At 41.6% G+C, this 25,564-nt stretch overlaps 2 protein-coding genes across 5 annotated transcripts in view; one reads left to right on the forward strand and one right to left on the reverse strand.

Annotated features, from left to right (window-relative positions):
* CUNH1orf112 (chromosome unknown C1orf112 homolog) lies at positions 1 to 16,817 on the forward strand. The gene is made up of 24 exons (XM_042873526.1): positions 1 to 135; positions 555 to 594; positions 1,321 to 1,409; positions 2,315 to 2,419; positions 2,938 to 3,078; positions 4,004 to 4,166; positions 4,471 to 4,555; positions 5,057 to 5,195; positions 5,628 to 5,708; positions 6,344 to 6,408; positions 6,866 to 7,014; positions 7,925 to 8,033; positions 8,596 to 8,782; positions 9,457 to 9,539; positions 9,894 to 9,945; positions 10,283 to 10,372; positions 11,645 to 11,830; positions 12,491 to 12,613; positions 13,773 to 13,868; positions 14,106 to 14,219; positions 14,608 to 14,712; positions 15,051 to 15,131; positions 15,448 to 15,561; positions 15,871 to 16,817. The coding sequence occupies exons 1-24, from the start codon at positions 37 to 39 to the stop codon at positions 16,054 to 16,056; spliced, it is 2,682 nt and encodes an 893-aa protein (XP_042729460.1). The 5' UTR covers positions 1 to 36; the 3' UTR covers positions 16,057 to 16,817.
* The window catches only part of SCYL3 (SCY1 like pseudokinase 3), a 13,434-nt gene continuing 4,396 nt past the window's right edge, over positions 16,527 to 25,564 (reverse strand). For all 4 annotated transcript variants that reach the window (XM_042873528.1, XM_042873530.1, XM_042873527.1 and 1 more), the window contains 9 exons: positions 25,335 to 25,437; positions 24,640 to 24,751; positions 24,390 to 24,467; positions 23,288 to 23,427; positions 22,493 to 22,680; positions 21,794 to 21,965; positions 19,980 to 20,123; positions 18,634 to 19,370; positions 16,527 to 17,231 (listed from right to left, as the gene is read on the reverse strand). In XM_042873528.1, coding sequence (XP_042729462.1) covers positions 17,169 to 17,231; positions 18,634 to 19,370; positions 19,980 to 20,123; positions 21,794 to 21,965; positions 22,493 to 22,680; positions 23,288 to 23,427; positions 24,390 to 24,467; positions 24,640 to 24,751; positions 25,335 to 25,437 — 1,737 coding nt within the window. In that variant the 3' untranslated portion in view covers positions 16,527 to 17,168. The remainder of the gene's footprint in view (positions 17,232 to 18,633; positions 19,371 to 19,979; positions 20,124 to 21,793; positions 21,966 to 22,492; positions 22,681 to 23,287; positions 23,428 to 24,389; positions 24,468 to 24,639; positions 24,752 to 25,334; positions 25,438 to 25,564) is intronic.

Consider the following 25,564-nt stretch of genomic DNA (forward strand, 5'->3'; position numbering starts at 1 on the left):
CCCGCCACCGCTGAGGGGAGCGGAGCGCGTCGTGCCATGTCTCAGACCGACCCCGAGCTGCTCCTGCGGGAGCTGGACGGTTGGGACTGGGAGCTGTGCCGCAGGGAGCTGCCCGCCGTCCTGCCCCGGCTCCTCATATCCTTCCTGAAGGGTGGGAGGGGGGGCGGGACTGCGGTAGGGGGAGCCGGGGGTACCCACACGGGGTACCCTGAAATGGTGGGGCTGCCCCGCGCAGTTGAAGCATGTAAGCCTGTGGGTGGGTGCGGGGTTTTGCTGGAAGTGAGTGCTGAACTTCACCAAAATAAAGGCGAGAAATAGCGTGTGGCTCCTGGAGAGCTTTTAGTAATTGCCCCTGTTCCTTCCCATCCCCCAGAAAATTAAAAAAAAAACCCATAATCACGGCATACAAAGCATGCTCCCAGGACACAGAAGTGTTCTGATATGCTGAGCACCTGTGCTGGTTATGGAGCATCCCTTCGGTTTGTGGGGTTCTGCTTCTGCTAATGCCTTAATACAGTCTTACTGCAGATCCTGAGTTTCCTTAACGCTTTTACTCTATGTATCAAGAGTCCGAAGACTGGACTGAGCACATCCGTAAGTAGCAGCCAGCTGGTTGTCTTTATGCTAAGGCTTATTGTGTTGCACGTATAAGTTCTGCGTGAGTTAATGAGCTCTGCTCTCACCTGTGACTTTTCTGTCATGGTCCTGACCAATCCTGCACCTTGTACATTACAGGAATCACACACACAGCTTCATAAAGTCTCATAAGATGTGCATGTAAGGCTGTTTTTTCTTTGCCTCTATTTGTGATTTTTAGGCTCTTGAAAGGGGGAGGTGATGCTTTCTGTGGTGCTGGCTGTTATCTCACAAGTGGCCAAACCCTACCACCTACTTCTGTGATCAAAAAATATTGAGATGCAGCTGTTTAGGACTCTTGCTAACATTCACTGCTCAGCTATGTCTCAGTGTTAGCCAGCACATCAAACTGTTGTAACTATCTGAGATTAAGAATATGGAAGTTTCCAGTTGTATCTAGGTGCCAGGCTATGGGTAAACAACTGTACTCAGCCTTCAACCAAGTATAGTCCAGTGTGATGCTGTTGCTGATGGTTCTATGCATGTCGGAGCTATTATTATTAGTGTTTTTTTTTCAGCTAATGTGACATACATAATAAGTGACACGTTACATTTCTTCTCTCAGAATCGGATGTCTGATCTGTTTCTGTTCCATGCAGTTCTTTTTTTCCCTCTGTTCAGTACCTAGTACTTCTGATAATCACATGGTTTTCAATAATGTTTTGGAAATGTTTTGCTTTGCAGGTGTTTTGAGGATCCTGACTGAAATGTTTTTGCCTCATATCAGCCTTGGAGATTTGGAAGAAACGTTTTTCTCTAAAGTATTACCTAAGGTATGCCACCTTCAATTGAACGTGACATTTTCTGTCAGTACAGTACTGAAAACCTGCTTAGAATGCATTGGTTCTTCTTTTGAGGGCTCAGCAAAGAATCATTACTTCGCATGCAAAGCTTGAAATCAATATTTGACTGTTAAAAGTTTAACAGTGTTGCTGGACTACTTCTGTGATTTTTACCATTCTATACAGTGGGGAGAGGATTGAATAGTGTCTTATTTTCTCTATTTAATAATAGAATTGCTTTTTTTTTTTCTTCTTTTTTTGAGAACGTTGGGCTTTGTATAGAGCAACCAAGGTGGGGAATTTTACTTTGAGGCCAGCTTTCGTGATAAATAAGCTGAAGAACCCAATACTCCTATCACAAATAATTTTTGTCATATTTGTGAGTAATATTTTGAATAAGCCTTTAGGCAATATTGATCTGACATATGTTCTGTTTTTTGATTAAATGGTATTTTGTACTGTGGTTGTATTATACGTGTATCTTAATGGTGTTAAAGTGGTGCTGAAATGCCAACTAAAGGTTCAGGCCTCATCTTGTATATTTTAGCAAGCCTGTAAAAATGCCCAGTTGATTTCCATTTCCTTTCCTGAGTGTCCTGTAGCAAATTTTAGAGATAGAAGAAAAGTGGCTCATAGCATGCATCTCCTGAACAAGGATTACCATGCCATACCCTGCATTTACCTGGCAACTGTCTATAATTTGGGAAGAATAGATGGTTTTCACATCTTGGTATATAATTTTGTTTACAATTTATGTTCTAGAAAGCATCGTTTTCTCCCGTGAGTTATCTTGGTAGTCTCTGACTCCTGTCCAAGGGAGCACGCAGGTGTTGCTATTTATTTTGTGCATGTTTATAAATAAAATATTTAAACTATGTGAATTTTTTTCCTGACAGACTCTACGGTTATATGATAAATTGATGTATGAACTCTCCAGTGAAGCCAAAGGATTAACTGACCAGAATACAGAGTTACGCAGTACTGTAAGGAATCTTTTACAGGCAAGTCCATTATGCTTAGGTTTTACCTAATAAGTTAACTGGGTTTTTTTGAGTGTTTATGCTGTCTGCTAACTAGCTGGCAAAAATGTAATCCAAACATCATTGCAATTGAAGTTCAGTTAAAATTTTATGAATTATTTGACTGTGTTTAGCCTGTGATGTTGATCAGAACGTAAAGAAAATATCAAATTCTGCATAGTTTCTAATGCAAATTGAGTGTAATTCTCCATATTTGAAGACTAAATGTGGCAATTATTATTACAGCCATTTAGGAGTTAAGATGTTTTCAAAGTAGAGAACAGTAGCAAAAAGAAGTGGGGAGTGGTATCAGAAAAAGCATTGGATTTGTTGATATTTTGTAGACCTATATTCGTCTTTAATAAACTACTTATTGATGCAAATAGCGGTGAACTTTGAATGTCATAAAATCTAGGAGCAATTCTGCTAAGAAAAAATGCTTCTGAAGTTTGTACAGGAGTTGGAAAGCATTAATTATGGTTGTTTCTTCTTGATTTAAGACTGTAGTGCAACTCCTGGAAACTCTGACCAGTTGTGTACGATACATCTGTACACTGCAAGACTGTGTGCCCTTGGAGAGTATCCGCACCCTTCCATCCTCTGTTCTTTATATAATAAAGAACACGTTTACACACTGCAAGGTAGGCCTGTGTTAGAAGGAGAAAAATTGTCTGACTGATTGTTTTCTGGGAGATGATCCCTTTATAAGAAGATCCTGTTTCAAAATAATGTTGCTGTAGGATTTATTTCTATTGCTATTAAATCATTTACAGCATGTACAAGTACAAAAGTTATTTTTCATCTGTCTGCCCACCAATTTGTACCTGGTAGTGGCAGGCATAGGCCCTCCTATTTCCAAATTTTGCATCAGTGTCAGTTGAACATAAGCTCTGCTTATGAATGTAGGCTGTGATATCTGTGCACTTCTGATAGCTGCAGGAGTTTTCAGAGCTACAAAGGGTGATGAAAATGGTGCTGCTTGCCTTATTTATATGTGTGTTCCAAAGTGGATTGGAAGTTGAAATGAAAACCTTTTTATTAGTTACAAGGAGTAACATGTATCAGTTTTTAGATGCAACAGTAATGCCCACTTAAACAGTCAATATGAAACCAGGTTATTATAAGGACACAACAGCTTTTGGTGAGCCTTCACTTTCACTGTTCACTTTTTGTTTCTTACGGGATCATTTACAGCCAGATTTGAACTCAGGTGCCATACCTTTTATGTAACAATTTTAATTCTGAAGTTTTGGGAAATGTTTGGAATGCTGCTTTCTTTGTTCTACAGCTATACTGTTGTGTTCAGAAATATGATCTGAGATTCATGAATCAAATGCTAATCCAAAGCCAACTGAACTCACCAGAGCCAGACAGACTTCACTAGCTGTTGATTAGGCTGTGCAGGTAAATAGCATTTCATATTTAGCAAGCAGGTGTTGGTATCAGAAACTACAGATCTAGCTGGGTATTGAGTAGAAGCATGTACATCTATGCTTTGTTCTTTTTGAAAGGTCAGTCTGTGATTCCTGAACTTTTTTTTAACCTTGTCTTCCCCATTTCTTATAGGATAGCGAATCAGTGTACTGTGGGCATCTGCACTTGATTTCTGACCTCCTGCAAGCTGTGTTCAAGGAAACTTATTCTCTTCAGAAACAGCTGATGGAACTGTTTGATCAGATTTCTGTGGGGTCTGCATCTACTGAAGATGACATCACAGATATGGTGTCAGGTACAAGTGGATCTAAAGGTTGTTAGTTTTGCTCAGTCTTTTTTTTCTTTTTTCTCTGTGGAAAGAATGTTTGAATCTTTAAGCATGGTTCTGAGTTCAGTTCCTGCAGTCCTGACCAGCCCTTTGGAAGGCAGCGTTTTGCTGCTTGAAACCCTGTGTGTGAGATGGGGAATGTTGAATGTGTTTGCTTGAAAGGGACAGCCCTAAGAACTGAGCCATTCTCCTGATTCAGCATCAATGCGGTGCTGTCTGTGAAATTATGACTGCTTGAATTCAGTTGTTGCTATTCTTATTTCCTTCGTAGTAATTCACACCATGCTGGAGATCTGCTCTGTCATTTCCAATATGGACCATGCTCTTCATGCCAATACGTGGAAGTTCATAATCAAGTATGTCTAAAAAATCCTGAATTTTATTGCGATCTGAGCCATAATTCTACATAACCAGAGTTTCACTAGCTTCGTGTTCAGAGTTTGGAGTGAAATGGAGATTAGAGAACTCAATTTCTTTGAAAATTTAGCTAGTAAGTAGAATTAAATGCACCGTCAGTGAAAACAGGCATCATCCATGAAGAAGTGATAGAAGCTTGACTTGAGCATCTGAAAAAGCTTTGTTGAATAAATAGTCTTAAGAGTTCTGACGTGCAGTTTTGTAGATGTTTCTAACTTAAACTGTGCTGTCTTGTGCTTTCAGCCTACCTGCCCTTTGTGCTTCTGTCATGGTTATGAAGAGGGCAATTTTCTCTCAGTCTGTTTCCCTTCAGTGTGGATATTGCACAAATTAATGTGGTATAAATCGGCTCAAATGGAAGAATTAGTTGTTTGGATTTGTTCTACTTTAGTGCGTGATCACTTGTGACAATTAAACATCTCATTATATTCCTCTTTTAGGCAAAGCCTGAAGCACCATTCTCTGCTGCAGTGCCATCTGAAACACAGTGACATCCTCAGCGGTCTGTGCAACGATACTCTGCTTTCTTTTCACTCCAGTTTACAACTAGCTGAGGAAATGAAGATGTCTGACATTCAGGTGAATTAAAAAGCTTCCAAAGCTGCCACTGAGCTTCTGCAAGATAAATTCACTGTGCCTGGGGTATTAATTTTTTTAAATGTTCTTTTTAGCTCATGTGTGGTGGGCAGAATACCTTGTTCTTTTGAAACTGTGTGCAAATCAGGCCACTTGACTTCATTTGTATTGGCACTGGAAATGAATTTCCACCATTTTCTATGGGAGTTTTGTTTATTTCCTAAACTGATGAAATCCCAAGGTGAACCAAAAGATAGCATTTCAGTTCTGAATATTGATATGAAAATGTTGAGGATTTCTAAAGTTTGTCTCCCACTGCTGCTGAGTTTGCAGAGAGTTAAATGTGAAATGGGTTTTGAGTGCTGCTAGCAATTTAAATTTCCTCTGAATCCTGTTAGTGTGTATTTGAAGTTTTAGACCTGCTCTTTTGGACAGGATGGCACTGACCTCAGGCTATTCCAGAAGACTGTCAAACTGTGCAGATTCTTTGCCAATTCCCTGGTATACTACACCAAGGTAGGTTTGATTATTTGAATTCTTTGGTGGTGTCAGATTGAAGCCAGCGTACTTTAACACGCAGCACAGTCTAATGGTCTGGATGCAGTGTTAATAGTTAAAAATGCTACTGTACTGATATCAATTCTGACACGAATTTCCTCCCCTCTTAGTTGCTATGTTTAAGTTTCCTCATTAGTAGAAAAGATGCTGTAAACCGACCCATTTTTAGAAAGTATGTGAGATAATTTTGCTCTCTAGGAGAAGCAGTGGTGATGTGGTCTGCATCCACTTTGTCCCATGGGGTAAGAGTGGGAGTTTGATTTTTAGCATTCTGACTGGATGAGACAGCCTTACAGTGTATGTCAGAGCATTTAATGTATGGCTGTTGCAACTCTTCTTACTATTTTTGTAAAAACAAGTCTAGAAATGTCACTATTTTCAGTAAATTATATATATGTGCATGGCAATTAGACAATAAGCCATTCCTAGGATGGTCCTGTACTTGTTTTGTGCTGTGGATTGTTAAAACTTAATCTGTTTTTGCATGCTTAGTATTCACACACTAGCAGAACAGAAACTAGCAGAACAGAAAGAGAACATTTAATTGTGTGTTCTATAATTTAAGTACCTTTCAAAATTAATGACTTTTGCAGGAATTTCTTCCTTTCCTGTCTGACTTATGCTCACAGTTGCATCAACTGTTCCTTCAGATATACAGGTAAGTGAAATTCAGAGCATCTAGGATTTTTTTCCCAGCTTTACTGTCATGCTTTCAATCTCTTAAAAGCTCCCAGTGGGACTCTGGTTCTACCTAAAGCAAAAGCTTTTATTAATGTGATGCTTATAAGTATTTCCTTCCCTAAACTGTAAGCAGCTTATCGTTTTTCTTTCAAAAGTTTTGCTCAGTTTGTTGCATTGTCTGTATTTCTAATGTGTTACACATTTTAAAACTCACAGAACGTCAACTTCTTTGCAGTGTTTAGAACAGTGCTGAGTTTTGGGCTGAAAGACTAAATACAAAGTTGTAACTCTCAGGCTGTAATAGATATTAAAAAATGAGGAGTCCTTTCTCTCATTTATATAGCAGTAAGAGGGAGAGCACGAGTTGGCTTTTCTGTAGTTGTTTTGAAAAGTAATGCCACTGAGAATGTTTGGGTTTTTTCTTCTTTCCTCAGCAAATTTCCTCCCAGTCTTTATGCTCCAGCGATCTCAGAGGTACATCAAGATGAAATATCGCGGGTTTTTCTTGTGGCTCTAGATCCTCTCGTCAGTCAGCTTCTTCCCTTTAGCCCTTTCATGGAGCAAGTGCTAAGGGACACTTCAGGTGTGTTTAAAACACAGCTACCATCAGTGCAGTGCTATGCAGCCATGTGTAAGGGGCCAGAATTTGTATGGTGACATTCTGGACCACATTCTGTACTGGCTTGCTTGCACCGTTTCTTTTGTTGTTACTGTGTTATAGTCAGCTGAATGCTAATTCAGATGAATTGCATAGAAGTTCACATTGCTGTTGAATGCATGTTTTCCAAAGTGCTCACAATGACTTTGCAATCAATTTGGTTAACAAATCCTATTAATTGTGCTGTTTCGCACGATTTCCTTCCATATTTGCCACTAACATTTAAAGCAGAATAACCATTTTATGCTGTGCTGTTGATTGAGGCAGATATTTTTCCTGATACTTTTTTTTTCTGTGAAAAACAAAATGTCTTCAAAATGGAAGATGCTTATCTTTGTCATAACCACCTTTAACATTTCTGCACTGACCTGCATGTTATAATTCTGGATAGCTGTGCAACACTGTGAGAGTTATGAAGTGAGCATCAGTTGCTCCTTCTCTCTGTAGGCTGGGTGGGCTTGCTTCTCTCCCACGTGTGTGCTGTGGTCTTGTGGTTATCATGACACACTCAGGAGAAAAGTTTGGGCTCTCAGTGTCTCATCCAGTGCTGTCAAGGGGATAGGAAGCACAAGGCACATAGATTGTAACTCTTCGCAGCAGTACTACAGTATTTTAGCTTTTAATGGATAAAGGATATTGCATTTATTTTTCACTTCAAACACAATTAAACATTGTTTTTATTCTGAGTGTGTCTATAAGAGACTTTGGATTGTTTTACTGAGAACTTCTTTGTATCACCAGTTCTTCATCTTCTGTCAATTGCTTAAAAGCTAGTTTCAGCACCATATATATTTACCAGGGTGATTAATAGCACATTTCAAAACCAATTCTCCAGGTCTTCCTGCTGAGCAGCAGCTGCCCCAGTGTCTCCTTCTGATTACCATCATGGACAAGCTGTCTTCTCAGCCTGAAGAAGTACAGACTCTCTGGAACACAGGAAAACGGTACCGAAAATATTTTCACTGTAGTTCCTCACTAGAGGGATCAGTCTGTGCAGGCAGTGGAGCTCAGTTGTTAGGGTTTCTCTCACAGATTTGTGAAGTTTGACATCCTTACGCTGGGAAAAACAAGACTTGGTGTTCTGCTTCAGGGCTGAAGGGTACAGATCAGAAATATGATGATCATTGTCATCCTTTTCAACACAGGCCATTCCATGGTTCTGTGAATGTCTTTGTTATTTCAAGAAAGGGATGATACTTAGACTATGTCCAGGGCAAAGAAAGAGATATGTATATAATGTTGACATTTTGCTAAGTTAAAATCTTGCATTTTTATGCCTGAATGCTCTAATAGTCTTTGTAAATAGTGCTTGTGAAAGAGGAAGGTAGTCAGAAATACAAATCTAGCATATAAATAAAGCGCTGAAGTTACTGCCATAGTTTCTAGTTGAAGACAAAGCTTCTGTAGTAGAGATGGTGTTCGCAGGATTTGGGGCTTGCCTATCTGTAACACAACTGTTGTCGTTTTTCTTCCTTCCCCTCTTCCTTCTCACTCCCCCACCCCCAGCCTGTCTTTTCTCTCAGCTCTTTTCCAGAGTTTCCAGCAATGCTTTGCCGAGCTTTCTCTCCCTGTTTGTTTGCCAGAAGTGATCAGTACAGGACAGCCAACAGTCCCCATCACCCTGTACCACTATGTCTGTGTCCATCTGTGCTCCTTCATTGCTTCCACACTCCCATCACAATTTCCTCATCTGGTAAGACTGATGTTGCTTATCATCTTTTCAGCTGTTGTGATGCAAAAATAATATTTTTAAAATAATGAGTTATGCCTAATGGTGCAGCTGAAGAAATGATTGAGTATCAAGTGCTTTGACTTGCTCTTCGAAACGCAGGGGTTCAGTTACACACAAAATGTTACCTGTGAGGAAAGGGGAAAATCAAACTGCGTACAAGTTCTTGTGGAACCTTAGTGTGTTGGAAATTCTTGTTCTCTTCCCACGGGGATACCGAATTGTTAAGAAAACTTCAGTGCTTTCATGTATGAGGAAAGGATTGATTTGTGTTTAAGTAAAGCGCCAGTAAAAATGGCAAAAAATAGTACAGTTGTTTAAATGTGAATATATGTCTGTACACACATACACACACACACACACACAGCAGTTGCCTTGCAAAGAGATGTGCATCATAAAGTATTTTGAGAAGTGGGGCACCTTTAGCTCTTTGTAATGAATGTATGCACGTGTTCCAAGTATGCAAAACTAAAGCTGCTGGGTTAATATTGTGGCTGAGTAGAAAGAGTGAAGATCAGCTGTTAAAACATTTCAAATTGGATGAGCTGAGAATTCTACTGTGCTAATTAATGGAGTAATAGTAGTAGTAGGCCTGCAGTTTGTTTCTGCTTGAATTTAGATGAGCATTTTTTCCTCAGGAGCACGCTCTGCTGGATGCTGTGCTGGGTTCTAGTATGATCACATCCCTGCTAGCAATGGACTCATGGTGCTTCCTTTCTCGGTAAGAGATTCTTATTACAAATCAAGCAGGATTCCATAGATCCAGTTAGTTCTGTTACGTGAGAGAGAATTTTAAGACAAACTTGTCCCAGCATTGAATTATTTTCAAATACAGAAGTAATTTGATAATTAGGAACAGAAATAGCTCAGCCATTTTTATTTTCATTCAAGGAGAACATAATTCTGTTAATGATTGCTTTCTGGAGCAGTTCTCAAGTAAATTTTATCTGTGCTTAAATGTGTTAGGAGAAATGGCCATCTCTGAGACAAGATGTATGATATTTAATTTGTACAAGTGTAGGAAACACAGACTCATCTGTACTTCCATATAACTTTCCTCTTTTTCACATTTCAGGTATGGAACAGCTGAACTGTGTGCTCACCACTGTATGGTGATTGCTCACTTGGTAAGAATCAGTGATGTTTGGAATTCAGCACCGGTTCTGATCCTGGTTCTACTGCAAATTTCTAAATCGCCAAAGAGGAGAGTTTAATGGTTCTTATCCAAATCCAGAACGGAGATGACTTTAATTCCTCATATTGGGCTAACAATTAGCAAAACAGTGCTGTGAAAATACAAAGCCATCTAGCTAGTATTCCTGATGTGTCCTGCGTTGTCTTATGTAGTGTTACTGTTGTCATCTCGCATAGCAGTTCTTGGAACATTCAGTACAGAATTCATTTGCTGAGTGGTGATTTTTTTCCTTAATTTAATTAGATTCATTACCTATTTTCCTAATCCAGATAAAGTCATGGCCCAATGAGTGTCACCAGGTCTCAGTCTTGGGTGTGCTGCTGAAGCGCATGCTGTTCTTGATGGCTCCAGATCATCAGGCAAGTACAGCACCAGCTGTGCCTTTAATAAACAGCTTTGAATCAGAGCCATGTGTCCAAAGTATCTTCCTCCTGTCCTTCGAAATGTCAGGATGCTGAGTGCCCACTAGTGTAAATTTGTTAGTGTTAGATCCTAATTGGTGCAGATGTGCTCTTCAAAGCAAGGCAGGCACGTACACTTCTCTATAGTGGTACACTTCTCTGATAGTGACACACAGTAGTGTGTCAGTGAAGTCCTTTCTTGAAGTATGGAAAGAGCACATCTCCCTAATTTACTGAAACTGTATTTCTATCACTGAAATTGTACAGGGTACATAAAATCTAATTTGTAGTCATCTCTTGTATTCATTTAGTAGAGATTATGATGAAGAATCATACTGCAATATGTAACTAATACCAAGAAAATCAACATAGTAAAAAGAGTATTAAAGTAATTTCAGTACTTGGGAATACACGTCTAGCTTTTCTTTATATATACTTGTGTAGATAGATTGCATCAGCTGCATGGGGTGACAGTGGCTGATCATCTATTCAATCACTGTTGCTTGTGAGAAGACAAGTAGGCTCAAATTTTGTTGCAAAGTAGTCTGGAGTAAGAAGAACAGCAGTCTGCAGAAGCAGGCTCTTAAGGATCATCATGGCAAATGTTCAGACTCTTCCTAATGCCTACATGGATGTCAGCAGAACTGACTGATTATTAATAAGGAGACTGATTACTGCAAGCAAACCTATTGGTGTACTGCTCTTCAGGAATGAAAGTTTCTCAAGTTCTCTGATATAATCTGTTGGGATGGTTTGGGGGTTGATTTAGCAAGGTGATGCACGTTTATGATCCTTCATCTCTTTCTTCTAATATCTGGGGCCATTGCTTCAAGTAGCTGAGAGCATAAATAGCTTAATGGTTCTGATGTCCTACTTCTGGCAGGGAGGTGGCAGTTCTGTATTTTGTTGTTGGGTTTTTTGTTTGTTTTCTGTTTACTGAACAAATGGACTTTCTTGAAAACTATATAATGTAAAACTTTCTAATATAATATTTATAAAGCAAATAGGAAGTGTTTTCCTATGCCTGGTCTAGTATTAAATGGAGGTTGGTGGCCCTGCATGTGACAGGGGGGTTGGAGATTCATGATCCCTGAGGTCCCATCCATTCTGTGATTCTGTGTTTTTCTTTTCCTTGTTGGCTTCAGAGCTTTTTGAGTTATTCAATTCTTTTCTGGTCCCATTAGTTCATATTATTTTATGAACGAATGAATTTTATATTTTTATTTACAGGTGGAATTTGCTCACAAATTTCTCCCGGAAGAAGTGGAAAACTTGGCTGTGTGGCAGCACGTGTCCCTCAGAGCCCTGAACCCTGATCTTGGGAAGCGAGTGGTACGGGAGCTCTGCATGGCAGCGCTGGCGCAGTGCAGACGGTGGCTGAGCAGCAGGCGTGCCTGGGGAGAGCTCCAACCTGTGGTAAAGAAGATTTGGTTCTCTTTGTGAAAGCATATGAACTCTGTACTACCTGACCATGAGGAAGCTGTGGCTGTTGCCTCAGTTTTTTCCTTCTATCTACTGCACAGCTTTTTTTCTATACCTCGTCAGCAAATGCATCATCAAGAACACTAATGTTAATGTTTCTTACAGTGTGCAATGCCTTGGGGGCCTTTACTCTGAGAGTGATAGTGGAGATCTTTTGGTTTATTTGTTACTTTAGTTGCTTTTTGCTCTCTGGATGAGCAGATGTGCTTTTCTTTACAATTTCCTGTTTTTATCATATTATAAAACTAATTCTGAAGTCTGGATGGTTTTGTGTGGAATCAAATCTGAAAGGTGCTCACTGGTCTCCCTGGCAAAAGCAGGGAGTGGAAGAACCCAGAAGGTTCCATGTGAAGTACCGGCTGCCAGCTTCCTCCTGGCAGTGCAGCTAACAGCTGTAGCACCATCTGAGATCCCACAGAAGTTACGGATGGTTCTCCTCACTTTGGAAGCTTTGCTGGCCATGGGGTTGGTGGATTAGCTGTGCTGTACAGCTGTGGCACAGCCCATTAGGCTTCTTGCCATCTGGTGTCATTTTAGATACTTAATGTGAAGCTGGGGTTTTTGTTTTACTTATACAACATTTTTTCCTACTAGAATGTTGCCTTTTCTGTCTTGCTGGTTACCTGCAATTTTTCTGGTGATGCTTTGGAGGCAGAACTTCGGACATCTATTTTGGGAGTGCTTGGTCAGTTCTGGACTTTCCTTCAGGCTAAGCAGGTGAGAGTATTTACTATTCTGACAGTGAAAACATGATGTCTGTGGGAGGCTGCTGCTGCTACAGCATGTCTGTTACTAAGTTGTTTTACTTGGGTCAGACCATTTCTGTAAAGCACAATTCTGTTGTCAGGTGGCTTGTCTAATAGATAGGCTTGTGCTAGGAAATGGAGTTTGAGTTTCCCCAAATGCGTGGCTCCTCCTTACTGCATCTGTCACTCAGTGCCAGACTTGCTTAACAAGAAGTCTGAAATACTTCATTCTGATTCATCTCAATTACGTATTTGGCCTATGTTAAATGTCTATTAGAAAGTGAACAAAACCCATGGTGATACTGGTTAGCACAGGAAAGCCTACAGAGCTAGTAACTTTCCTCTCATATTTGAGAACAGGGGGTAAGGTGATCTCCCCCTTGTGACTATATACCCAATCATTCATGTCTGCAGCTGGAGTCAAGCAAAAAAAAAGTAATTATCACAGTTACTACTCCAGATTAAAACAAAACAAAAACAAAACAAAACAAAAAAAAACCCAAAGGAAAGGAGTTGAGAAGAGTCAGCAATGTGCCCTTGAGAAAAAGAAGGCTGATAATAGCCTGGACTGCCTCTTGGGAGGAGTGTTGCTAGCAGGCTGGGGGAGGCAATATCCTTCCTCTCCTCTCAGCACTGGTGAGGCCACTCCTGAAGCTGCACTCCCCAGTCCAAGAGAGAGATGGAATTCCTGGAGAGGGTCCAGTGAAGTGCCACAGAGGTGATCAAGGGACTGGAGTGTGTGTCCTGTGAGGAGAGGCTTAGGGAGCTGGAACTGTTCAGACTAGAAATGGAAGTTTTTGGGAAGATCTTATCAATGTACATGAATGTTGGAAGGGAGGGTGCAAAGAGCCACCCTCTTTATTTTGCTTATATTGGTGAGTGGAGGAAGGAAAAGGGGTTTAAGAAAGATCATTAATAAAAGTCTGAGGAAAGGATCTTGAAAAATACAACTGCTTAGAAATATGTATTTGTATTTCTATCTCAATCTTCTCTGCTGCTCATGATGTATTGCTTTAAGAGTGTAATTAGGCTAAGAATTTTAGGATGCTACTGCAAATACTTTAGGTAGTTATTCCATAAACTGAAATACACTGATAATGCATTTGCTAATACCTTGTGATCTGTTGAAGGTCTCAGATGAACCATGTCTCCAGCAGACGTTGTGTTTATTACTTCAGCTTCTGGAGTTTTTCATCCAAGCATTAGATGCTCAACTAATTAGCCAGGTAAAGAAAACAACCAAAAATTACAAGCAATGTGCTTCATGAAAAGCTTGTTCTTTGTGATTTAATGACATCCCAAAGTTACCCCAAGGCTTGGTCTTTATCCCCGCTAGTTTTCCGCAAGCAATAGCACATCTTTTGTTTTCAGTCCCACTTCATAAAATCAGCATCCTCAGATTCAATGATTACACAGAGCAGCATTCATCTGTTATTCTGTTTGCTGGGCTTTGTTTCCTGCAGGTATTTTCCCTGCTGTCTTCCCTTCTCCGGATGGATCCCCCCGATCATGTTCGTCAAGCAATGCTGGATTTTCTCTCTTCTGTGGGGAAGGTGTTTATACCACCAGAAGTACAGGTAATAATAACAGTGGTTTTACTTACTCTTTAGACTTCAGCGAAAAGATGTTCAACTATTGAAATATAAAAGATTGAGTTAAATACATACAGATGTGCCATGACTTAATCATCTTGGAGATTCATTTTTCATTGGCACCCCGAGTGCATGTAAGATGCTTGGTTTATTTATTTGCTCATTGCTTCTTACCGGTTAGAAAAGGCTGATGTCTGAGCCCCTAAGAAAGCATTTCACCTCCCTTACAGAAATGTGTTGCCAAACAGAGCAGTAGCACTCTCACATTTCATGAACCTGTGCCTTGAGCTTAGACCAATCCTTTAATAAATCAATCATTCTGGTAAGATACAATTAACTGCTAGTAATTGATAGATATTTGGTCTTTTTCCAGAGGCAAGTTGTACCCCAGCTGTCCTGTTTGTTTGCTTCTCTGCTAGCTGACCAAACCTGGTTGATTCACCAGCGTGCACTGGAGGCATTTAGACGCTTTGCAGAGGTAAGAACAGCAGAACTCTGGATGTAATAGCTTTGGTCATACAGGGATTGTTGTGTCTTAAATGTTTGCTGCTCTTCACTGAAAATGCAAGATTTTAGTTACAAATGCTATTGCACATAGGTCAAACTCCTCATGCAGTTACCTGTGATTTCAGGAGCTAGAAGTGAATGAAAATGAAACGTTGGTTGTTTAGATTGATTGCAACGAGGAAGGTTGTTTAAAATACTTTGTCACCAGAGAATTCTTCTGATATTGTCACGGAAACGTTTTTCTTTGTGTATTTCTTTCTTAATATGAAACTAAACTACTAAAGATCTATTACCCAACATTTCTGACAGGAAACAATCCATGAAGATGTTGTTCCTCAGTGCCTTGATTCTGAAGAAATTAAGAATAAAGTTGTTAATTTTATGGCTAAGGTATGTTGTTGAATCAGCTTACTGCTTTCTTAGTTGATGTTGCACATATCCATGATTTATGAGCCTGGCTTCGCTGCCACACTCCTGTAGGTTTTGGCAAAGTTGCAGTTGTTGTTGTGGGCAGATGAGGTGTCTATGAAAAAAGACAGTGATTTCATCGCACTGTGTTATTTCCTTCTTTCTTTTTTTCTTGGACCAGCTTCTATAAACTCTCACACATTCGGATTATTTCCCTAATTGTTCTGATACTTATTAGAACTGCTGAAGGCTGGTAATGACTTCTTGTTTGTTACCTCTCCTGTGGTTTTCTCCCTAGGTAAGGCAAGGCGAAGAGACAACAGAAGCACGTATAGAACGCCTGAAACAAGAAAGGATTACCTGTGGTGCACATTTTATGAAAATGGTTGGAGAACTGGAGTCAACAGGAGAGGTATGTGTACTTCTTTGAACTGCCTTGCCTCTATTGTAGATTTCTGCAATTTTCTGGGGGAATGAGGAAGTATCTGAAGAGGTTCAAGTCAGCCTTTGCTGCCTTCCGTGTTCTAGGAACAAAAGGCTGTGTGCAGTCCTGGACCTCAATATTACAGCTGCATGCTCTGTTCTGCCTGTCAGCCAGAAAGAACTTGCATGAGACAAGGGAGTCTCGTGCAGCTTTCCACTCTGTGAGGGTTTCTTGCATTTGCATTCTGATCACCTCTAGAAGGAATTAGAGATGTCTAATGCTTACTTAAATTTGCAGCCTCTGGCAAAACGAGCGTGTCACCCCCCGTCTGAGGAGCAGTACAAGTCAGCAGTAGGCACAATGGAGGGGGCAGTGGAGGCCGTGAAGCTGCTGCTGCAGAAAGGATCACCCCCTGCATGGGTTGCAGTGAAACTGGAGGCTCTACATACAGCTATAGCCATCCTCAGAGACAGCGTACGGTAAGGTGGCAATGGGGTGTGAGAGATGCTGAAACCTTTCAGCTCTCTGTTGTGAGGGAACTGATGCTTTGTACCATGGCTGCTGGAGAAGAAAAAAACTGTGACATGAGGTGACGGTCTGCTGCACTGCTAAGTCTTGGTTAATATCCCCAAACGAACTGAGGCCCATCTTACATACCTGCTGTCTGGATGAACAGTATGTTTTAATGGACACCTCTGAGCTGACTTTTGTACACTGCTGCTGTCTAGGTTAGTCATCTTAAGCTCTGCTGTGATGATAAACGTTTCATGAAATTTTATTTTGAATGTTGCTATGTTTGAATCTGTTGTGAAAATAACAGTTACCATTGTTCCTGTCACACATGGGATGAGCAGTAGGTGCTGTGTGTTAATATTTTAAAATACACTTAAAAAATAACAACATAAGGCTCTATGCTGTTCTCTGAACACTGTTGGTTCCACTCCAGACTAGGGTCATCTTTTAAAAATAATCTTTATTCATCACAGTTAAGAGCAGAATAAATGTGGCGCTTAAATGGTTTGAGTTGAACAGTCCTTCACCGTGCATTTTCTAGCACCGTTTATGCAATTCATGGAAAGAGTTTTATAAACAGAAATAAATATGTTGTACAGATTAATTTTAAAATCATCTTACAGCTAAAATGTTACAAGGATCAATTTCTAAGGGCTTTCTTGCCAGGAAAAAAAAAAAAAGCAACAAAAATAACAAGCCCAATAAACGGGTAAATCAGAATAATTTTCATTTATTGTCATCAGAGCAGAGATGAGTTTTGCTTGCACCACCACTCAGCCTCCATCAGCATGTCAGCACCAATGCACCCATCCTGCTGTTCCTCTCTCCAGCAGCATGGCACACACCACAGCTGGGCCTATTGCTCGAGTGCAGGCCTCACCTCCCTGCATTTTTTGGCACAGATTGGAAAGGAGCATCCATTAGAAGGGATTGGGCCCCCTGGGATTTTGCTGGCTGCTGCAGCAAGTGCCTGCCTTTTCACAAAAGCAGTGCTGAGGTACTTATCCATTATACTGTAGAAGCAGCAACTTCTCTTACAGATTCCAACACAGCATAAATTGCCTTTGTCTCTTTCAGTCCCATTACCAGTTAGCATCATCTTCCCAGTTCAACTCTTCTTCTTCACCCCAGCCTGCAGCTTCAGCCTAGAATCGTGTAAAATTATCAACATTAAAGCATGCACACTGTAATTCTGTTCTCAATGCAGCTACAGGAGACAGGCAGCAACCAGGCCAACTTGTGATGGCAGAGCAAGACATTTTTCACGATGTTTGAAGAGAAAGGCACCCTCTTCCTTGCCCCTTCGAGCACCTGGGCTTTACACAGAAAGCCCCTCAGAAACCAAAAACAAAGCACTGGAATTTACAGCTTTTCATCTTGAAGGATTTCTAACTGTAAAAGGAAACACTTTAAATACAAGGAATTTCTTATGGTTTCCTCCTAAACTTAAATCTAGCTTTGTTTCTATCAAAACCACTTTTCGTTAAGAACGGGATGCTATAAAATAGACTTCTTTCCCTTCCTCGTAAGAAACAGCTGTTGTCCTGCTGTACTCTAGCACTCTGACTTTGATCTCACTCTCTGCTACTCCAAGAGCATTGTCTGCACTACAATAAGTGGATCCCATAAAATGAGGTAGATATCACAACAGCGCATCTGAAAAATCAAGTCTCATTTTCAAATGTTGTAAACAACTTCAATTTAGACGTAAGGCTCCTCTCCTCCTGCTACCACTGTGCTAACTCTCCTAGGGCTAACTCAGCAAAACAACTTGAAGTCAATATCTATTCCCTAATGGAGGTTAAGTGTTCAGGTGGAAGTGCTACCTCCCCTCCCTAGTGAACAGAAGCAGTCTGTGAAGCCCTAGAGCTGGAGCTAGATGCATTTATCTGCTTACCCGGAAAGGCAGCTTATAAAACTGCCTCCCAGGTCTATGAATGGGAGAAATGCCTCACCTAATCCTTCCTGAAAACAAGGCTCCAAAAAGCTTTTCTCTGTATTATTTCAGGTATTATTTCTTCACTCTTTCTTCTGGAAAAACCTGCTAGCATTATAAATAACCACCAGCAACAGTGCCTTGAATATCCTCTGTGCTTAGAAGCCCCTGTCTCTCAGTGCTTAGGGCCACGTTTCTTCAGCAGACAGTATGCAGCCTTATTTCACTTCCCCTGTCTGACAAAAGACTCACCCTGAAGCCACGTAGGGTCCTAGCATGCAGGATACAGCAGCACAAACTAAAGTCATAGATTTAACTTAGAATTCCGTAATCAATTTCCTTACTGTTCCTTAACATGGCTGCCTTGCTGCTGTGGCAGCCCACGGAATTACCCTGTGCTTGATAAGAGGCATCATCCAGAACTCAGTATCTTGTATTCACAACTGTACAGCCCTGCGTTGCTGATACTTCCTCAGGCTATCAGCTATATGATATATGACATGTGATGTATGGAGCCTGCTGCTGCCACAACAGCATGTTGTTCGATGTATGTGCTTTAGAACCCTCTCAAATGTGCATTTGTTTAAACCCCGCTGTCTATAAGCTCTTACCTCACTAACATCAACTGCTGCAAATTTGGATGAAAACAGCGCATTCTGGGAGGCACCTTCTCTGCTGGATTCTGCACCAGGGTGACTGGGAACAACTGCTTCTGTCCTTGCTTCAGGTAAAATCAAGACTGCTGAAGAAGGTTTAATGTCTGGTATCATGTCAGCAAACCAGTCCAGCTCAGGGTCTTGCACTGGTTTCCTCTTCACTTTGATGGTGAATTCTTCTCCTAGGCCAGACTCTGATGAAGACTTCAGTCTTTCCTCTAAGGTTTGTTTGGGCAGCACAGTTTTTCCTAGTTGTCCTTGATGGTCCCGCTTGTCACTGTTCCAGCTGTTCTTAGGGGAGGACTTTGTTGAGGGACTCACTTTGAGGCTTTCTAACTCTTTGCTCTGTTGATGGGTACCCGGGAGAGTCCTTCGCATTTCAGCTGCATCAGCTTGTGTCACAGTGAAGCAGTTTCCTGAGGTCAGGTCAGTATGAGGGCTGCTGGGCTCAAAGTCATCCCAAGGCTTCTCATCTACATCGTGTTCAACAAAATAAGGTCCTGTGCTGCCCTGTGGTTTCTGGGGCTGAATTTGGATGTTCACAGTTTTCTCAGTATCTGTCTCCTCTGGCTCACTCCAGTCTGGCCACTCCTCTGCTGGCTTTTCGGAGGTAGTTAAAGAGCTCCTGCTGCTCCCAAGCACATTAATGCTCCCAGGAACTCCATTAAGGGGGAGCTGAGTGGTTTGCTCACCTGTGGAGGATAAAGGTGTTATATATGCATTTCAGAAAGGCAAGTGTGGTTGACATCAGCAGATGGCACCTGGCATGGACATAAAGCATTTGCCAGTTAGAAAGTAACGGTAATTGCGAAGATGTTTCAGTGCTGAGCTCTTCTCAAATTAGAAAGCACAGCCATCTTCCTGTCTGCAAAGTGGGGGGCATTAAAAACTGGCAGCTGGCAGACATCATTAAGTGATTGAGAGAAGGCCAATAAAGGACTGAAAAAACGCCATGAAAGCAAACAGAGTCAGCTTCTGAAGCCAGAGAATGATCTGGCCTACAAATAATCACAGAGGCAACAGTCTGCAGGAGGGTCTCTGCCATGTTGTGGAGAGGTGAAAAAGAACAGCAGAGATCCTGCGGTATGGAAATACAAAAATCCAAAGCAGGCCAAGCATCAATGCGTGTAATCATCAGATTCCCAAATAACTATTCCCTAGAAAGTCAAGGGTCATGTGCTCTTTCCCTCACTATTACCTTCCTTTCAGACAGCACATGGGCAAAATTTACATTTCTCAACCAACTTTTCATTTGTAGGACGCTTGGTTTCTAAAAAGGAAGAGATAGGTCAAAGTTTTACCTGTCTTTAAAGCCAGTGGATTGTCTTGTTGCACAGAATGCTTCTTGACAACTGCATTTCCAGAGACAGGGAGCACGCTGGAATTGTTCTTCAAAGGCCAAGAGGTTTGGTGTCTCTGATTGCTTACAGCATGAGTTGGTGAGTCTGCAGGGACAAAAGAAAGGCCATTAAGTCCACCAGGTGTGTTGGCAATCTCAGTTGAAACTGCCCACGGCATTGGAGTTTTATTTATTACAGAGATGAGCAATAGCAAAGACTGGCACTGCAATGCAAAAACTGCACCTCTTATCTATACATAACAATACTACTGTTCCTGCAGCTCTCGCCAGTACACAGTTCAGGCAATGTAAATGGGTCAGTTTTTGCTGCTCTGTTCTTTCAAGGTACTCACAGTGAACAAACAACATGATCTGAATTAGATGCTTAGAAAATGCTGTCTGCCACACAGCTGGATCCAGTTGGATGCATGGCAACACCAATCTCCCAGTCTGCCTCATATGAAAGCATAGCAGTCACAATTCAAAGCATAATGCCACTGCACAAACTCTTTATGTCTGGGCAGGAGTAGAGCAAGAACAAGAGGCCTTATCCCAAAGGCTGTATGACAGCCTTACTTGTATGATGCACCCAAGGTGAGGTATGATGGAGGGAACGTTAAAGGCTGCACACTGAAGCTGCATGAGGCAGGCTTGTTTTCCTGGGCCGGTCAGAACAGTGAGCAAGCATCTGGTTCCAGATCATTGGGGGGGGTTGTAGCATACTGTCACTGATGCACTAACACTGGCTTCAGCTGTTTAAGCCCCTGCTCCCATCCCTTCAAAGATGCAATAGAAGGACTTGGGTCACTGCTGTCTCCACCTGATGCTGTGTGATGCCAGCCAACTCACAGGACAGGAAAGGACTGCAACTGATACACAAAACATGAGCCCTCCATAAAGGGTGCATCCTTTCAGGAGCATAGACAAACATCTCATTGAGTGTCATCTATGCAGCATATAGTACATCACCTTTTTGTACTTCACCACTCACTGTTGAGGACAAAGGGTTGATTTTCAATACCCCCACCCCTCCATCAACAGTTAAATCAGGTCCAATTTTAAACATATTCTGAAAAATGCATCTCTTCTTAGCATAGAAGATGAAGGTTTTTATTTACTACAGTCTACTACAATAACATAAAAAAACACTGCAATGAACCATCCACAGATTTTAATGAGGAGCAGCAGTTACCAGTACACACAAGCAGGACAAAAACATTTACACTGGAAAAAAAAAATTCACCTCCATCATGCATTTCACATAGGTACCTATGCTTTATGTCTAAAATAGAGCAAATGATTCCCTCCAAGCTACAAGTATTATTTCAACATGCAGAAAAGTTTTCACTTGGTTTACACTTGGTTCCAAGTTATCTAGCAGGTGCACGGACTACTTTCTTCATTTGGATTAGGTGAAAAGCCTCCAGAGAGCTGAGAAAATAGGGAAGTTTGTATTTCTTTTCCAATCTACAAACAGAAATCGAGGGGAAGAGGATGAAATTTACTGCTTTTAAAAAGCATGAAGGACAGAGGAAATACTGAACGACTACGTGGATGCAAGTATGTAAATCTCAGAGGAGTACAGTACAGCTCTTCCACTAAAGACAACTGCACTTTAATATGATTTCCTTTGCACATCTTTCCTTGCAGTTTAGGGGCAAATTAGGTTTCCTTTAATTAACCTAACAGAAAAAGATTATTCAACCAAGAAGTTCTACCCGTGTTGCAGGGATAAAAACAACACGAATCCCAAAAGAGCTCACATCACTCACTCACCTTCTGGGGAGAGATCAGCAGTTTTCATGAAACTTGGTGCAGAGCTTTTGAAAATCTTTGTTCTTTCACCACCTACAACCACTTCAGGTCCAAGCAGGGAGACAAGAACTGCTAAGCTGTGTAGTGTTATTGCCACAATAGAGTCACTAGTGTCTCGAAGGCCCAGCAATACCTACAGCAAGAATGGGACAATGTTATCAAGAACAGAACATCCTGTTTTCCCCACTTTTTTCCTCCCTCCTCTATACATGTTGTATTTGCAGCACTTTTCAATTCTAAGATCTCCTGAAGCTCTTAGTGGATTTTGGACATTATTTTATGCCAGAATACCAGCCTTCCACTTTGTGTGAAAGCTAAAGAGTACACAGTCATAGCATTTGGAGAGCTCAGACCGATTGCTCCCTGCTGACAGCTGCAGTGTTCTGTGAAACAGAAATGCCACATCTCTTGTTGTGAGGCTGCAGTCCAAGCTGACAGGTACCAATCAGCACAAGCAGTGGATGTGTCAGAGGCATGAGGTTTAACAGAAACAGCACTCCGGATCGGGGGGGGGCGTCACACTTAGGGCTTGTGTAAAAGGAGGCTGGAAACTGTTTGCTGCCAGTGCTGCGAAAACTTAGTTTTGAGCTAAGAGCCAATAGAGCAGCAGAAATCCCATATACTCAGATATACACCATGTATTGCTTTCCCATCCTTAACCTGTGGCAATATGATGTTTTTCAACTCTTCCCGAGAGAACAGTTCTGCATAGGCATGAATGTGAGACAGCAACACCATCCGCACGTGCTCCTCATGAACCTCAAAGAGCTTCAGCAGCACAGGAATCACGTGAGTCTGGAACAAGGCTGGCGACAGGAGGCAGCTGGTCTGGTTTTCTCCAGTTTGCTCTAGGGAAGAGATGGGAAAAGCCTGCATTGAAAACCACAGGCAGCTCTTCCAAAAGCTATTCAGTGAGAGACTGTTACAGCTGAAATCTACAGCATCACCCCAGTGCTGAGTCTGAGTCGAGGAGAGACAGCCAGCATCTTTTGCCTGACAGCAATGGCTCTGAAAGCTTAGCAGCAGTCATAAGAAGTACTGCTTGCCTGAAATACCAATAGTTATTTAGGTAAACTATAAGAGAGTGGAAGCAAGCAGCACGGCCAGAGGTTGCTGTAGATCCAGCAAGACATGCTGAACATCTCCCTTAGAGATGACAGAAGAGAATCAGTGCAGGGCTGTACAGCCCAGGCTCTCAGTGGCTCACTGGGCAGGTGGGGTGACACTTAAACACAGGAAAAAGCCTGGGCAATTTGTAATTCTCACCTAGCATCAGCAAAGCAGTGGAAAAGCACTTCAAATGGGGAAGCTCACATAACTCTCCTCTCTAGTTCTGTGCATTAGAGAATTTGTTCTTGTTAAACAAACAACACTACTTCATGATTCAGTGGAATGACCACCGAATTAATTCCAAAACTGTCAGTAATAATTTTGAATAAAGCATTTAAAGATCACCTTTCTTTGGCCCCAGCAGATGAGGAAGAAAACTCCTGACAGCTACAGGTTCAGCAAACACAAGTTGATTGAGTAGAAGAGGCACCAGCCGTGATGCTATCAGCTCCTCTGACAAGCCAGCCACTCTGTCCAGCAGGAACCTGTGTTCCAGGAGAGAGCAATTGGTATCAAAGTGGCCTCTCATGCATTTACGACCATTTGTCATTGTGCTGCCTTCCCCTCTTTTGGGGGCCTGCCTGAGCTTCTACATAAGGAAAGTTTCCCTTGTAAAAAACGAAATCCCATATTGAAATCACATCCAGCTAATGCATTTTAGAGGCAGCCAGAAGAGCATGAAAGAAAAATAGCTTCTCCCCTTCTCAGGCCAGGTAATGCCATGACTAAATGGAAGCTTCTCTTATAGAAAAGAAATCTGGAGAATACAACAATAGGATTTCCTGCAGATGCTGCACTTCAGCAGCCTGGACATCCATTACAGACAGCAGCTTTGCCCACAGGAGGCTGGGACCACAAAATTAATTCACTCGACAAGTCTTATCCAAAATTCTCATTATCGTTTTACCAAGATCTGCCTACATGAAAGAAAACTTCAGCCTTCAATGTGTCTGGTGCTACATTTCACTTTTTAAACAAAGTCATACTCAAAAGAAAGCTACTTCTAATAATTAGTTGAGGAAAAATTCTTTTCTTCCACTACACTGAAACAGGTTTCCTGATATTTTAGACTGTGAAACTGGGCAGACAGCCTTTGTGTAAAGCAACGGGACCCTGAAGCAGCTCAGCAAGGAGCCAGAGGACAGGCTGATCACCACCTCGAGCAAACAAGATTGTTACACCACACTCCCTCCCCCAGTGGCACTACAGCAGATGAATGCACTTTCCAGATGATTGCCACTGCGCAATGGGAGATGGAGTAGTGCTGCTAAAGGGAGTGAAGGAAATTCAAACAGCATTACAGAGCAAACAATATTCTGCCAAAGCAGTCAAAATCTGGCACCCGAGGAACCACTTCCCTGGCAACTAGTCTTCCCAGCTCTGCCTGATGCCCGTGTGACAAAAGCATTTCTGACATAAGCTTCCAGATTGCAGTTCCTTCACCTACTTGAAAAATTCCGTTTTCTCCTCCTCAGATTTTAGTGTTAAGGTCTTCAGAAAGTTCACAACTTCCAGAAAATCATTCCTAGGCAAAAAAAAAAAAAAAAAAAAGTAGATTGTCACTACTGTCACCAGTGCTAACTCTCAGCACCTCAGCTGGAAGGTGATAATGCTTTCTTAACTTAAGGACCCTCTTCAACAAAGAGCCCCGTAACAGGAACAAGCAGTACCAAGAGGCAAGATTTTTCTTTCCTTACCTGAAGAATTCATGAGACAGTAAGCTGGACAGTGGAGGACGACACTTTGGATCTGGATTCAGCAGCGTACAGTGCAGGGTTTGCTGAAAGCTGGAGAGAATATCTGCTGAAACTGAAAGCCAGAGCACCTACAATTAGATTTCTCTCTCACCACTGGATAAGCTATGCTCAGGAGTCTTCCACTTCTCCTGAAAACTTACTTTTAGAATCTGTTTGATAGCAAAACGACTCATATTTGCTCCCAAAGGAAGAGAGAATAGCATCTCCATCCTTCTCCCTATGCTGCTGGTCTGTCATGGCACCAAGGAGTCTTACTGTCCACTGAGAAGCTTCCTGCCCCTGCTCAGCTGTGGAACACAGCACCCACGTGCCATGTATTTGTGTTCCTAAGCACTCAGTGAAGTTTCTGGCGGGAGCAGAGCTGTGCAAATCTCTGACTGCTACAGAACAGATTTGGGAGCACTTGTTGTCTGACCACATTCAAACAGGGGAAAATGGGAATAAAGGAGATGCTGATGTTTGGATTTTAACCTAGCAAACACCAAGATCAGTGATGGCCACTAAACCTGCACCACACACGTCAACTGCAGCAAGAGTTGCATCAGTCAACACACACAAGGGATAAACTTCACAGGTCCATATAAACACGTATAAGGACCATATAAACAGGTCCAGATAAACACGTCATTGCTCACCCTGATCATTTAGGGCTGTCAGGAGATTTTCAACCATGGCTCCAAAGGCGTAGGCGTCCCTTGCATGCCCGCAGCTGCTGGGCAGAATTTTGAAATCTACAGACTGAAAACAAAAGACAAAACCAAGAACCAAGATCAGCAAAGCAGGAGTTCACAAAATACTTGCCAGAGACCTCCATTCCCCCACAAATGCTCTCCAATTCTTTTTATAGCTCCAAAGCTCCACCAGG

The sequence above is a fragment of the Lagopus leucura genome, unplaced genomic scaffold, assembly GCF_019238085.1.
Source record: "Lagopus leucura isolate 7727_CA_CO unplaced genomic scaffold, USGS_WTPT01 Super-Scaffold_100009, whole genome shotgun sequence".
NCBI lineage: Eukaryota > Metazoa > Chordata > Aves > Galliformes > Phasianidae > Lagopus > Lagopus leucura.